The sequence below is a fragment of the Girardinichthys multiradiatus genome, chromosome 9 (assembly GCF_021462225.1).
Source record: "Girardinichthys multiradiatus isolate DD_20200921_A chromosome 9, DD_fGirMul_XY1, whole genome shotgun sequence".
NCBI lineage: Eukaryota > Metazoa > Chordata > Actinopteri > Cyprinodontiformes > Goodeidae > Girardinichthys > Girardinichthys multiradiatus.
The window spans coordinates 17,881,436-17,896,974 of NC_061802.1; the positions used below are offsets into that span (position 1 = coordinate 17,881,436).

Genomic DNA, 15,539 nt, shown 5'->3' on the forward strand with positions numbered 1-15,539 from the left:
GGCAAAATCCAAGTTGGAGTCAGTAGATCAAGAGCCACTACACGCAGATGACTCCTGCACATGAGTTACATATGGCAAGTTCCTTGTGTCAAGCCACTCCTGAACCAGAGACAACATCAGAAGCCTCTTAAGAAGAATAAGAACTGGACAGTTGCTCAATTTGGGGAGCCATATCATCTGCTGGTGTTGGTCTACTGTGTCTTCTGCCAACTGTACCAAAAGCTGGTTTAATGACAATGCTGTTACTGTAATGACTGTCCAATGAGCTGGGCTGACCAAGAGGAGATGAGAGACACCAGACCCAACAAGATGACCTGAAGGTCTTTATCATTGCAACCTGGGCTTCCATTACACCTCAGCAGAACTAAGGGCTGATAGACTCCGTGCCACCCTGTATTAATGCAGCAATTTATGCAAAAGGAGACTTCAACAACTATTGAGAGCATAGCAATGAACATATTTTTCAGACACCAGACATTTCTGTTTAAAGTATTGTTTTTTATTGATGTTATGTAATACTTAAATTTCCTGAAACATTAAAATTTGGGTTTTCATTATCTGTAAGCCAAAGGGCATTAAAATTACAAGAAATAAAGGCTTGAAAGATTTCATTCTGTGTAATGAATCAATATAATATGAGTTTCACTTTCTAAAATCAGTGTAAAACAATATAGAACTTTTTCTCTATTAATTTGCTAATGTTTTGAAAAGAATTATGTTGGAGAAGGACAGATGATTTCAATCTGATGGAAGCTAATATTCAGGTTTTTACATTTTAGTATTAGCTACAAGTTCTCATGTTTCTTGATGGAACTATTTCTCAGTATGTACAGTGGGAAAATGCACCTTTGTTTTGCTGATCGAACGGTATGAGCAAACCACCCCACCAGTCCTTCACTCATAATGTCCACGATCAATGCGTCGGTAAATGCCACCCACGCATGTGGCTGTGCAGAGCAAGCATGCCGTGCAAGCTTTATTTAATGCATGCAGACAAACACCAACTTGGTGGTTGGGTTGGCGTGTGAAAGATGTTAACATGCACATTGTCATGACTGATAACTGCCACATAAAGTTCCCTTTGTCTCCTGTGTCAATCAGTATTTCTAAAGAGCTTCTGGCTACAGTTACATAGTTTGTTTTTTTTTTTTTTTCCATTTTGTCAAACAAGTAGGTGACCTAAAGTAAAACGCTTTCCAGTTCTTCCACATTTGTTACTTTTTGGTTGCTATGGCTTTGTATTCTTTATATTCTTTCTGAGAAGGTGCAACCTTAACATCTAATCTAAATCATCATGTTTAGTGTATCCTTTGTATAACTGCCATAAGTACAGCTAAACGACTCCTTGCTAGCATTGTAATTTTAATGTTTTTTTTATATATATAAACAAAGCATGTTAAAGAAAATTTATGAAATCCTTTGCATCCCACAACACTTCCTGTTTCCTGACAATGTCATTTTTTTAATAAACCTGAATAAGGGCAGTAAGTGTCCTTCCTTAATTCTTTCAGGCTTGAAATCTGATATTTAAAGCTTTACTTGAGAGATTTTCTCTTTAGAATTTAGGGTTAATTACTCCTTTTAAAATTAGAATTAATTACCAAAGTTAAAATTAGACCTGTAACTGTATGCTGCTATAGAGAGAAAGCTAAGCTGACATAATATGTTAGCTTACAGCCTGATGCACAAGACGACAACAGAAATGAGAGAGAGAAACCTCAAGTAATCATATTTTCTTAAGCAGGAATTAAATCTCTTTCAATTACAGTGAAATGAATAAATGCTTTGTAAAAAAGAAAACTCCTAAATGTCACCTTAAACAGCAAGATTGTGAGATAAAATGAGTGTTCACAAATGTCTGATCAGAACTGTATATTTTCACATTTTAATATCTTTCAGGACTTCAGCAGCTGAAAACCCAAAGGAAGCTGTGTTGGTGTTGAAAGTCCAAGGTCTGGTTTCTGGGCTTGCTGTGGACTGGATCCACCAACTTCTCTACTGGACCAGTGTAGAGTCAGGTTCGATTAATGCTGCCCTGCTGGATGGTTCATTGCAACGTCAGCTTATCACCGGGCTCGACAGACCCTCAGCTGTGGCTGTGGATCCTCTCCAAGGGTAGGAGGACTACGAATTTACCTTTTGAAACAAATGTTTCATGTGATTAAAATAATATTGTGCAGATCCTGTTGTTGCTTGTTAGATGTCAAAGTGGCATTGTAAGGAAATATATATTAAGCTCTGTATGGAAAAAGGTAATGCAACACGTAAAGCAGGCCTAGGAGTGAATGTTTTAGCTGCTTTTTATGTGATACTAATTTACGAATGTAACTATAGTGACTTGTAATTTGTCATTTAAATGATACATAAGCTAAACTCTGATGGGCATGAATGGTCATTTAACTTATAAAACAGCCCACTAAGCATGACACTATGTACTCATATGCTGTTATAAATGTAGTGCTTCTTAATAAACAGCGTTCAACGCCTATAGCAAATGAGGCAGCAAAAAGAGGTAGCGAGAAGGTTTTTTTTATCATGTTAAATGAAACAAGTTTCCATAACTAAATCAGCATAAAGATGCTTCACTAACATTCTGACAGTGTATTATAAAATTATATTATACAATTATAAAATGAGCTGGTCCTAAAACAGAGCCTTGAAGCACACCTTATTTGGAATTGGGGTAACAGGAACAGAGATCACCTCTGTTATGAAAGGGCCTAAAGGCCTAGTTCTGATAGCAACAGTGATTGCTTTTCAAGGCTTCCATGTTCTTTAGTTGGAGCGATCAGCTGTTTTGCTTTGTTATGAAAACAATTGATCATTAATACATTTTTCCGTAACCCTGACTAGAAAAGGGTAAAATATTACTAAGTAAAACTGGATCACTACCTTAAATATCTATTATATAAAGTATTCACTCCCCACTGAACTGTTCCACATTTTGTCACCTTATGACCACAAACTTGAATGTATTTTATTGTGATCTAATATTATAGACCACAAACAAAGAAGCCCCTAACTGTGTAGGGGGGTAGGAAAAAACATGGGCTTTTGAAATATTTCACAAATAAAAATCTAAAAAGCATGCCAAATCTAAAAAGTAAATCTAAGAAGCATGCCATTTGTTCACTATTGTTGGATGTTTTTCATTTTCGTCACTTCATCTCCAACCAAAAGTAAGTAAATAAAAATAAATTCAGTTCCATCCATCTTGATCCAAAGGTTTCTGGAACAACTTCACCTTCTTCCAAAATGCATGAAAAGGGACAAAAATCCGGTGAAGTGAAAACTCCAGCTACACTTGAAGTACTTAGACCAATGTGCTTCGGTGTGTTTAAGCAAATAAAGCGTGCAACATAACAAACTAAATAAACGAGTCACACACGCATAAATTTGCTCTATCTTCTCATCAGCTCTGACCAACTTCCCTGCCCTGACTCCACAACGTTATCCCTGCTGTGTTGCATGGTCTTTATTGTGCCACTAAAACCTTTAACAGATCAACTGTATTTATATCCAGATTAAATTACACACAGGTGGACTTTATTTGCGAATTAGGCAGTTTCTGGAAGCCGTTGTTCGCACCTTGGATTTTATTTAACCTTTCAGATTTTTATTTTTAAAGAAAGAAATAATAAAACCATGTAATGTTTTTCCTTCTACCATAATGCACTACTTTGTGTAAGTCTACCACATCAAATCCCAATAACACATGTAGAAGTTTGTAGCTGCAACTTGACGAAATATGAAAATGTTCTATGAATATGGATGTTTTTTCAAGGGACTGTATAAGCGGGAACATTTTCTGGGTAAGTCATTGAAAAGGTGGGGCTGAACTTTAAATACATGTGTTTCTTTGTTTCCAATAGATATACTGTATTGAATAGATAAGGAAATAGGATTAAAAAAAAAAAAAACCAAACTCTTTGATTCTTTTTACTTTCTCAGCTTTCTATTTTGGGCCCAGTGTGGCAACACCCCAAAGATTGAGAGGGCCAACCAGGACGGACATGACAGGATGGCTTTGGTCACCGCCTTAATACGCCAGCCTGTTGCCCTCTCTCTTGGTATGTTTAGAAATGTTGCATAAATAATAGTTATGTATAGAAACCCCAACAGGCTTCTGTAAACCTTTTGTTTTGCACATTATTTACGACAAGTTTGAAATACAGGAAACCTCTGTTCCTCTTTTCAAACAGAAACAGGTCTGACTTGAATTTGAACATTTTCAGTTGATGCTCAGTAGTTTAGATCCTTGTGAAAGCCATTTGTTCTTTATAGATGCTGTTTAACCCTCTAAAGTTGTTTTTTTTGTGTTCTTTATATATTTGTATTTGTATTTTTCTGGATTACATATTTTGGGATGCAACCATATTTCATTCAGAAAAAAAAACTAGCTGAACTAAATCAGGAGGTACATTTTGTGGTTTACACACCTCTAGTGCTCTGGTGTCCTCAGTTCAAATCAACACATCTGATTAAGTGTCACCCAGTGCCACTGCTAATGGTTGTGAATAAATGTGGATCTGTTTTCCTAGATTTGCCTCGACGGCTGCTGTACTGGTTTGATCAGGGAATGAGGAGCATTTCTAGAATAAATGTGGAAGGCCAGCACCGTAAAATTGTGGTAGAGTCTAATGGCTACCTGGACCGGATGTTTGGACTCGCTGTGTTTGAGGTATGAAAGTCAAAGTTGGGCTTCTTTCACAAGGCCCAGCACAGTTTTAAAGTTGCAGTATTAAACCATAACAAAATACGGTCATACCTTTTTTCTATGGTTTTAATTCATTTAATGAAATGCTAGAGTCTTGAAATTTCTTCAGTCATACAGAGTGTAAAAGCAAATTCCCCCTGCCCACTTGCTATAGCAAGGTGTCAATCAGTTGTACAAATTGACTGAAGAAGGGAACATATCATAGTAGTTCCCCATCGCTGGTTGCCCTCTTTGAAAGGTTACACAATGGTTTGAAATGAACGTTTTTAACAAACCACAATGCTTTGCATATATATATTGGTTTAATAACCACATTAATGCCTTGGTAAAGGGCACAGAATGGGGCTGAGTTAGATGTGGGTGCAGCTGGACCACTGATACAGAGTATTAATTACATTCTTATACTGTGGGGGGAAAAAAAAAAAAAAACTTCTAAAAAGTGCCACATGATAATCACTATCATATTTGATTGTCAGCCAGTAAAAATCCAATGCTAGAAAATACATTTTCTTTTTTCCATCACAAACCAGTTTTCCGGTACACGTGCCCCTAACGGCGCCTTAGAAGATCTGGGGTCAGGCTGGTGGTCCATTCGACAAAATAAATGGGCTACTTCGGCCTCGCAACTAAAGCAGATACCCAGGTTCATAAACAGCTAACATCAGCAACTCAGTTTCAGGAATAACGACTTCTACTTGAATTTTTTGTTAAAGGTGACCTATTTTAGTTCCTTTTAAACATTTGGGAAAGTCTATGGGCTATACAAAACATGTTAATTACATTTTTTTGCACAAAATCATTCTCTGATAATGAGATTTCACCTCCTCAGTTCCCTCTTTCTTGGACTTTGTCGCTTTTATGCATATTAGCTGTATCTGGCCACACCCCCAACCAGCACTTCATATGTGAAAACTAACTTACTATTTTTGTCATCTGCAGATTTGCCACGAACAGTAGGGACTGAATTTTTCTTCAGTCCAAGTCTTTCTGCAAATCCTGACGTGTACTGATGTGGGTTCTCAAAGCAGTCCGTGGTGAAATGATTCGTGCAAACTAGTACCGTCTTCGGCAATGTGACTGGAACATTGCCCTCAAAAATAAGATGTAGCCACGAATCTCTGTTATCTGACAGGGGGAGACAGAATATCTGCCTTCGAGGGTAGCCGTTGTAAAGCGTGTGTAAGGTAAAACCAGCCGGGATTTGATCCTCTACTGAAAATCAAGTGGGTGGGGCTCTGCTTCAGTTGCTAGTCAGGGACGAGACTCAGTTAACATTGCTAGGTGCCAGTGTAATTGAGACGTAACAATTACACTGCATTTGAAACCGCACATTTTCTAGAAGAAATAAAACATTCATTTATAGCCAAAAAACAGCTGAATATTTTTGTTTTGCGTTTGGACTGTTTGTAAAAGCATTAGAGACTCAAATGAAAGTATAAAAATGATCAAAAAGTTAATTTTGCATAATAGGTCCCCTTTAAATTAAGTAGGTATCCAGTCTAATAATCACATCTTAATAAAAAAATATATGAATCTATTAATAAAAACCTTTATTGTTGTTGCACATAATACAGTGAAATTAAGGGAACTGCTCTTACATGGTGCCATAAAGAAAGGAGGAATAAATAATAAAATAATACATAAATCAGTACCGTCATTTAAGATATTTTGGGTTAACCTGCTGACTCTGTATTGTTTTTTCTGACCACTTTGATTTTAAAGATAGCATGATTATAAGCACTAGGTTGAGTTCACTCTCTTTCTCCATAACGACTATAAATAAACACGACGGTGTTGTTTTACAGTGCACTATTGAAAACCTGTGATGTTTGTGCTCAAGTTTATCATACTGCCATAATTTCATACTGACTGATGATTGGTCAATATACAGGTGTATCACAACAGGTCCAACATCGTCAAAAAGTTTTAGTTTATTTTAGGTGTTCAGTTCAAACACACAGTCCTTACACACAGGGTGATATATTACAATGATCTATTTATGTTTGTGTTAAGGATATACTATTATTTGCAGAGGTTTGAGCGTACTGAAAACTTTGTCCATGTACGGTAAAGTATTAGCCCTTAATCGGAGCTCCTTGAATTACTCACTGCAATCTATGCAGCGAGGCATGGAGGAGGTCAGCCTGTGGCTCTCCTGTGGTATTAAGAGAGCCCTTGTTGGTTTAATATCGACCTTCAACTCGTCTGCATTGTTGGGTCTGGTGTGTCTCATCTAACTCTGTGCAAAACTGCATAAAGTCTTTGTGGGGTTTAGGTCAGTGAAGTTTGCTGGTCAATAAAGCAGATATTGATACTTTTGGTTAGTGTGGTCAGGTACCAAGTTGGGAAAATAAAATTGGCATCACAAAAAGGCTTCTCAGCAGAGGGAAGCATAAAATGCTCTTAAAAACTTCCTGGTAGGTGGCTCCTCAATGTGGAGGGGACTAATGATTGTTTGCTGGACAGCTGCCAAGTCAGCAGTCTTCTCCTGGGTTATGAAAGCCTTACTGTAACACTTCTACTTTGAAGATGTGGGGTTTTTATGCTTCTTATTTAATATTCACATTTTCTAATTCTGTTTCTTTTTATTAGTTAGAAGTCATAATCATCAATGTTTACACAAAAGTGCTTGAAATACCTCACTTTTTGTGTAAGTCGGTGATATATTAATTTATTGACATCCACCTGTGTATGGCTGGCAAAACTAATTGAATCTCCTACATTCCATTTCACTTGCCAATGAAAGTTGACGTCCGTCTCTGCTTGTTCTTTATCAGGGATTCTTATATTGGGGCGATGAAGCTACGCACTCTATCTGTCGTGCAAACAAACACAATGGCAGAAACCTCCAGGTGCTAATGTCAAACATCACCTTATCAGGTGACATGGTCATTGTTCATTCAGTGCTTCAACCGAAAGGTAGGACCAGTTAAAGTCTTCAAAATTACTTCTGTGTCTGATAAACTACCGCTTCTTGTTGACTATTTTTGCTAAAATGAAATCTCAAAACATTTACTCTCAGCTGACTCTGAAGTTTGCAACTCCTTAGGAGCTTCTGCATGTGGACGTCCAGAGACGGTGTGCCAGCACGAGTGCGTTGTCGATCTGATGTCTGAGAGGTCGCAATTCAACTGCGACTCTCAGCAAACAACACCCAACAAACCTCAAATTCCTTCTATCTCTCGCTCTGTTCCTCCATCAACTTTATCTGATTCAACATTCGCTGGAATCCTGTGTCTTATCAGTAAGAACACATCTTCACTTCTCCAAATATTTAATCATGTCTTCTTTCTGAGGACGGACAGTTAACAAACATTTCACTGTAAGGCTCAAGTTGTTAAAGTAATCAAACAGACCGAGTCGGGCAAATACTGATATCTGTACAAATTTCCAAGTTATTATTTGTGCACCAGAGAATGAACATGAATGAAGAGTCAAGGACAAAACTTCATGAACAAATACAAAGTTGAACTACGTGGGGGGAATAATGTTGACCGCAATAGGCTGCGAACTCAAACCTGCACAAATGAAGTTCACTCAAAGATAAAAGGGAGTCTTGTGTTTCAGTGCAGGTGCAGTTAAACAGCAAAGGGTTGCAAAGCCTTTACAATGCAACGTCTAATGGCACCAGTGCCTGCAGTAGAGCAGTTTGAGCTTTGTCTCCAGCTAACAGGTCAATAATTGAAGCTCTGATCTTTATTTATAGTAGTGCTTTATAAACTCTTGATAAAAGCTTATTAAAAATGTCATTTTAATGACATTTTCAAAAAATATTTAACATTTTGTAAATACTTGTATCTTGTGCTTTTCATAATAGTTTTCATACTTAAACTTTGTATTTAAATGTTCACCTCTTTGTGATAATGTGATAACTACAACAGATGTACTATTAGTTGGAATTAAATCCTGTTCTGTAAAACATCTTCTGTCAAGACACCTGAAATCTCATAGGTATCAGTTATGGTTGGTTACGCACTACTTTCACCTTTTACTGTTTTTTTTATTTTATTTTTTTTACTTGTTTTGTGCTTCTTGAAAGTTATTGCTCTTAAACAATTTTTTAACTTGAATATGAATATTTCAGCTTATTGCTCTGTGTTTATGTGAAGATCCCAACCATGACTTTTCCTGCAAGTTAGCGAATGGCAAACAATGATTTGCAAAATAATCATACCCCTTGTACCTTTTAACTTATTGTCACATTCCAACCACAAACTTCAATATACCTTATTGGGATTTAATGTGACAGACTAACACAGAGTAGTGCATAATTGTGAAGTGGAAATGATACATACTGTACATTCAAATTTGTGGCTTACTATCTATATTCAGCTTCTCTTACTCTAATACTATAAATAAAATCCAGTGCAACTTTCAGCCTTTAGAAGTCTGGAAGGTAAATAATCTAGCTGTGAGTAATTTAATCTCAGTATGAATCCAGCTGTTCTGTGAAGGCCTCAGGTGTTTGTTTTGCACATTAGTAAATTATTGCCAACATTAAAAGCAGAGTTGAATATCTCATAGAGCTCTGTTCAACCCATCATCTGACAATGAGAGTGTGACACAATGGCAAACCTACCAAGTCATAGCAGTTTATCTCAATTGATGTGCAAGGAAAGGACGCCATTAATCAGAGAAGCAGCTGAGAAACCCATTGTGACTCTGGAGAAGCTGCAAATATAAACAACGCAGTTGGCATATCTGCTGACATGTAAATTATGACCTAAGCAAACATGGAAGAAGGTAATATGATCAAATGAGACCAAAACTGAACATCACCCTGAACATACCATCGCCACTGTAAAAAAAAAAAAAAAAAAAAGCAATGGTGTAAGCATCATTCTGTGGGTTTATGTTTTTCAGCAGGAACAGGGATTGGGTTAAAGGTAGGATGTATGGATGAAGTCAAGCACAGGGCAATCCTGGAAGTAAACCTGTTAGAAGCTGCAAGAGACTGAAGACTGGGTGGAGGTTTCCCTTTCAGCATGACGACCACTCTAAACATGCAGCCAGAGCTACACTAGAACCGTTTAGTTCAAAGCATATTTATGTCTTTAAAAAGCCCAAGGTCTGGACCTGAATCCATTTGAGAATCTGACATTAAACTTGATAATTATTAATTACAAAACACTAGCCACATCAGTCAGTATATTAAATTTATTTTATTAAAATTATTGAAATGAAATAATTTTTTTATGTAATTATTTTGAGTTCTGGTTCTTTCTCATTGCCTCCTTCGAATATCTTAAAGGCCCTGATGATTTCCTGCTGACCAGCCACATCCAGTCTCATTGTTTGTTCAAATGATTGTTGCTAAGAAGAGAGGCTGTAATTGAAAGAAATACAACCATCATTTTACAAATCTGTAAATACAAAGAACTCTGTCACTTAAGGGTTTTCTCCTAATTAACAGTATTTTGTGTCACCATGCTTATATTTTTTTTATTTTACACTGCACACAGTTGCACAGTTTCTGAGAAACTTCACATATTGCAGGTCTGCTCGGTAATGTTTGTGCACTCCAAGGAGGTGACTGACATCATGCAGAAACTTGACATCAGCGTCTCAGTGTGCCCTCCGCCAGGCTGGCGCAGGCTGCAGGGTGTGATGCATGTCTCCTGTGTGTCTCCCAGTATTTCTCAGTATGCTGCTGGTGGGGATGGCTTCGTGGTGGTGGAGAGAGGAGTTACGACCCTCCAGGTCTTTCACGTTGCAGAGTTTGTCTCTCAAAGAGTCCCAGAACCCGCTCATTACTCAGGGGCCACCTGCGGACCCTAACACAACTTTAGTCAAGGCAAGTAAAGATGAAACGCAAGCTCATGCACTGCTGTAAAAATGTTAATGCCTCCTTATAGATTTTTCCTGTTTTTTCGGACTTGAATATTTCAGATTGCTAAACTAATTGTAATAGACAAAGATAACCTGAGTTAATGCAATGCAATACAGTTGTCAAACTCTAATTCCATTTATTAAGGTGAAAAAAGCTGTCCAAATTAGTCTGGCCCTATGAAAAAAGTAAGTCTCTTTAAACAACTGGTTGTGCCTTGGCAGCAACAGCTGACATCAAGAGTTTGCAGTACTTGGCACTGAGATTTTTACATCACAGTGAAGGATTTTAGCTCACTCCCCTTTGCAGAAGAGTATTAATTCAGCCACATTGGAATTGGAGGGGTTTCTCTAGTATTCTAGAACAGCCTGTTTAAATCATGTCAATGTATCTCAACCGGATTTAAGGCAAGACTTTGACATGGTCAATTCAAAACCTTAATGTTGTTAATGGGAGCCATTCCGAGGTGGGTTGTTGGTGTGCTTCAGATCATTGTCCTGCTGTATGACCCAAGTGAGCTTCAGGTTAAGCATACAAAGTGATGACTGCACCCTCTCCTACTGGATTTTAGAATATTGCATAACATGACTAAAAAATGCAAAGGGTTGGGCCTCCTTCTTGAAAAATCTTTGGAGGTGATCAATGTGTGGTACTGCTAAGGTGTAATGGAAGCCCAGGTCTTTTTGATTGCAGCCTTCAAGTCATCTGCATTGTTGGACTTGGTGTCTCTCATCTTCCTCTTGACAGTGCTCCATAGATTCTCTGTGAGGTTCAGGCTTGCTGGCCAATCAAGCACAGTAACACCATGGTCTTTGAACCAGCTTTTGGTACCTTTGGCAGTGGGGTCAGATGCCAGGTCCTACAGGAAAATGAGATCAGCAGAAGGAAGCATGAAGTGCTTTAAAACGTCCTGGTAGATCGCTGGGTTGAATGTGGACTTCAGGAAACACAGTGGACTTACAACAAGGAGATGACATGGCACCCCTAACCATCACTGACCATGGAAACCTCACACTGTACTTCAAGCAAGGTCAAATCTGAAAAGATGACTTTGAGCCACTAAGTAACAGTCCTGTTCTCTAACAATCCACTCAAAGCCACGGTTGTCCTTGTGGCTGGTACAGCCTTTCCTAGTGCATTTTTTCCTTCCACTTAACTTTCTATCAATATGCTATAATCTTTTTACAGTATTCTACATTTCTGGTTGCTATTATCTGTAATTCGTTATCAATCATAATTCAATGAATCTACTTAATTTGAGTTTCACTTTCAGAAATTACTTCCAAAAATAAAGAATATTTTTACAATGTTCAAATTGTTTGAGATGCATTTGTATAGAATTCTGCAAAGCAGGGCCAGACTTATACACTACCGTCACCATTTTTGATGTTCTTTTTCTAAAATGCTGTTAGATCTACACCAGATGTATTTGGACATGCATCTTCCAAAAAGTTCTACTTTTGCCTCGCTGTTCCCTAGAATATTTTTGATAAGTCTAGATCATTAGGATGTTTTTATTTATTTAATTTTGTTTTTCCAGACTTGTGAGACCAGCCATTGTGTTGTTTTTGACCAACAATCGTTTTCACCTTTTATTTCACATAGATGCCGTTTGTGTCCAGTTTCTCCTATTATTGATAAATGAACACCTAACTTACCTTAACTTAGCTGATATTTGTTCTGGGTTTCGTGACATCCTGGGTAAGTTGGGATGTGCTCTTGGAGTAATTTTGATAGATCAGCCAATGATAGTTCCTGAATTTCTTTAAGTCGGAGCTTGATGTGTTATTAATGAGATCGTTTATCCTACTTCATGTTGTCAGACAGGTTCTATTTAAGTGATATCTTGGGTCTCCAGGTGAGGCAGTAATCAGGCCAAGCTGTGAAGTTGATCCAAATAAATGTAGTTTATCACAGTTAATTCATGATTTAACTAAGGTGATTAATCATATTTTCACACAGGATCAGGTTGGTCTGGTTATCTTTTTACACTTTAATGTATCAAGTCATTTTAAAGCTGCTCTTTTGACTTTAAACAGAAAAAAATCAAGAACACAAACAAAAAAAGTAAATCTGGAATATTTTTTTTGCCAGTGTTTTGTTGCTTCGAGCTGAATAAGACTTTTTACGTCTATGAACAAGGCTTTAGCCTCAGAAATATTTAAATTATAAGACATTTTTTAATTCAGTTTTTTTTAAGCTTAAAGAAATCTGATCAAAAGACATTTACACAGGTTTGTTGAAGTCGGTAAAGCTTTTTATATGGCGACTTTTAACAAAACAATGCTGCTGCAATCACATGATGGGCAGGTGTTTCCTCTGTAGGATATCCAAAAAAAACATGAATGATTACAGCATTACCAGTTGTCAGTATAAACTACTGTGCAGAAAGCATGAAAGTCATCTGTTTGACCTTTCTTTTCCTGGACTTGTGATTTATTTTTAGAAACAGATTTCATTGTCCTTCTCAAAAGGACCGCATGACAAAAACAAGCTCGAACAATGTTGTGTATAATTATCAGACTGAATACAATGGCTTTTAATCTGGAAGGCTAATAATAAAGTAAAAACGTCAAGTTTACCACAGTAAATTGAAATAAAGTTCAGATACCTTAATTGGTGAAAAAAAAAGCTTGTTGTGACTTTATTTAAAGCTGTTATGTTAACTTCAAATAAATAAACTTAGTCTTTTTTAGTTTTCAGGTACAAAAGTCTCTGGATGTCTTAATCATTTGTTTATGCAGTCCGATATCACTCCATGTGTATTAGAGTCTCATGATAACACTTACAGCTTCTCAGAATCATTTTGTGCCTTTTATACTGTATAAAGTGGTCCCTCTTCCTACAGGAAACCCTCATCCGGCTGGACTGTGTTGCAACACCAACTGTCAGCTGACCACATCCTTCCTGCTGATATTTCATGGCGGCAGTGAACTCAGAGCGCACACGCCCTGACGATCATGTCAATATGTTCCAGCCTTCTTCTGGGTGTGAATATCACTGAAGTAATGACATGAATGTCTAAGCTCTGGGAGTTGTGGTGGCCCGCCATCATTACTTCATTCCCTCAGTTTGAAGGGTAATAACTTTTAGTCCTAATGGATCTCTCCTGTTGATGACCTTTTTGAGTCACTCTGAAAGCCTTTGTGCACAAATGAACAAGAAAAATCTCAAATCGTTAGCTAGGCCAGTTAGTTATTACATTAATGGGTCCAGCATGAGAGTCATTGACATGTAGTAGAAATATTACCGGTTTAAAACTCATGATTAACATAATAACTGAGTAGCTGAATGTTAAAATGGACCACAACAGTTTTCTAGTATCTGATTTTCTGTTATGTTGTCTGAAGATGCTGCGATGCTGATTGGCTTTGGTAGTTTTTTTTGTTTGTTTCAGAGAGTTATAGAGCAATATATGGAATATATTACATTGCACTTTGTCCCCTGATGTATTAACAGGTTTCTAAATTTAAGTTATGGAGTATTTTGGGGGTAACTTGACAAATTGCTTTGAATAAAACGGTTGCAATCAGTTCTGTGAATGCACTGTGACCTACCTGCTGCCCAATGAGTACTTGAATCATTTAAAATGTGCGTTATTTTATGTTTTGAGGTACAATAAATGTGTGAATTAAATGTGAGAAATCAAACCCTCTTGGGTGTTTAATTGCATCTAGTCTAATTGGGTTATTGGGTTGAGATCTCGGAAAAACAGGGGAACAACCGGTTTAATTTAAACTTTGAAGCTTAAAGACCTTTTTCTCTCCGGAAACAAGTAATCGACCAGAAAAATCCACATTTTGTCTGATATGTTGACTGAATGCTGAATCTTTTCTGCATTAAAGTACAGTTTTCAGTACATGTTTGTATAACTATATAATACTAAAGAACAAACAATTTTCAGTTGTTTAAATACAACGTTAACTTTAAATAAAACATCCATTTAGTCTAGAATTGAAACAGGAAGTAGTAAAACAGCAGGATATCTTATTTACCAACAGTGCCTTGGAAAGGTATTTATACCATATGAACCTTTTTACGTGTTTTTTTTTTTTTTTTTGTGAAAGGTTAAAGATAGATGGTTTTTACATTATAAAATCTGAAATGCATGAGGTGCATCTATATACAACCCCATTTAGTTTGATGTCCCTAAATACAAACAGTAAATAGAATACACCTGTGTGTCATTTAACCTCTGTATAAATACAGCTGAAAGTGCTTTTGGGTATCTTGTGAGCTTCACGCATCAAGTCTTGCCACAATTGAATTTAGATTTGGGCTTTGACTAGACTATTATTTAAAAAAAAAACAATGCTTTTGACTAAACCCTTCCAGTGTAGTTCCTGCTGTATGGTTGGTGTCATCCCACCAGAAGGGGAATGTCCGTGCCAGTCTGAAGTCTTCAGGAGCCTCAAACAAGTTTTCTTCTAGGAATGCCACCAATTTAGCCCCATCCATTATCCCATCAACCCAATGTACTAATTAGATGCTAAAAAAATATATTTAGCGGTATCGAGAGCATGGGGGTGAATATGAATGTATGCATGCAACACTTTTCAGATGTTTATTTGTAAAATAATAAAAAGAAATGCTGAAAACAATCCTTTTTCCTTTCTCTTCATAATTAAGCACGGCATTGTGTTTGACTGTCGCCAAAAACTCCAAATAAAATCCAAACTTGGTTTTAATATTTGTTGTTATGATGGGATTAAATGTAAACCATTCTAGGGGTGTGATTTCCTTTACCAGCAATTCATAAACATTATTTGTGAGCCAGGCCAAAAGAACCCAATAAACTGTTTTGCTATGGTTTTGGGTCTCTTTTCTGATATCTGAAATGTTTATATTAATTGTAATAACACATCTGTAGTTTATTAACCCACTTATTTTCTTTTCACCATTTTTAACAAAGCATTATGAATTCCTTCACTTGGGTAAAGTGTTTCAGCCTTTAAGCCTTTTGTGAATGTAGAGTACCTGAACAAGTTAAACATG

At 37.0% G+C, this 15,539-nt stretch overlaps 1 protein-coding gene across 1 annotated transcript in view; it reads left to right on the forward strand.

Moving 5' to 3' along the window:
• Positions 1-15,145, forward strand: part of LOC124874194 (low-density lipoprotein receptor-like) — a 33,673-nt gene extending 18,528 nt beyond the window's left edge. The window contains exons 7-13 of the mRNA XM_047375453.1: positions 1,900-2,115; positions 3,952-4,070; positions 4,542-4,681; positions 7,495-7,636; positions 7,767-7,961; positions 10,351-10,511; positions 13,393-15,145. Of these exons, the coding sequence (XP_047231409.1) occupies positions 1,900-2,115; positions 3,952-4,070; positions 4,542-4,681; positions 7,495-7,636; positions 7,767-7,961; positions 10,351-10,511; positions 13,393-13,440 (1,021 nt within the window). The 3' untranslated portion in view covers positions 13,441-15,145. The remainder of the gene's footprint in view (positions 1-1,899; positions 2,116-3,951; positions 4,071-4,541; positions 4,682-7,494; positions 7,637-7,766; positions 7,962-10,350; positions 10,512-13,392) is intronic.
• Positions 15,146-15,539: the final 394 nt, after the last annotated feature.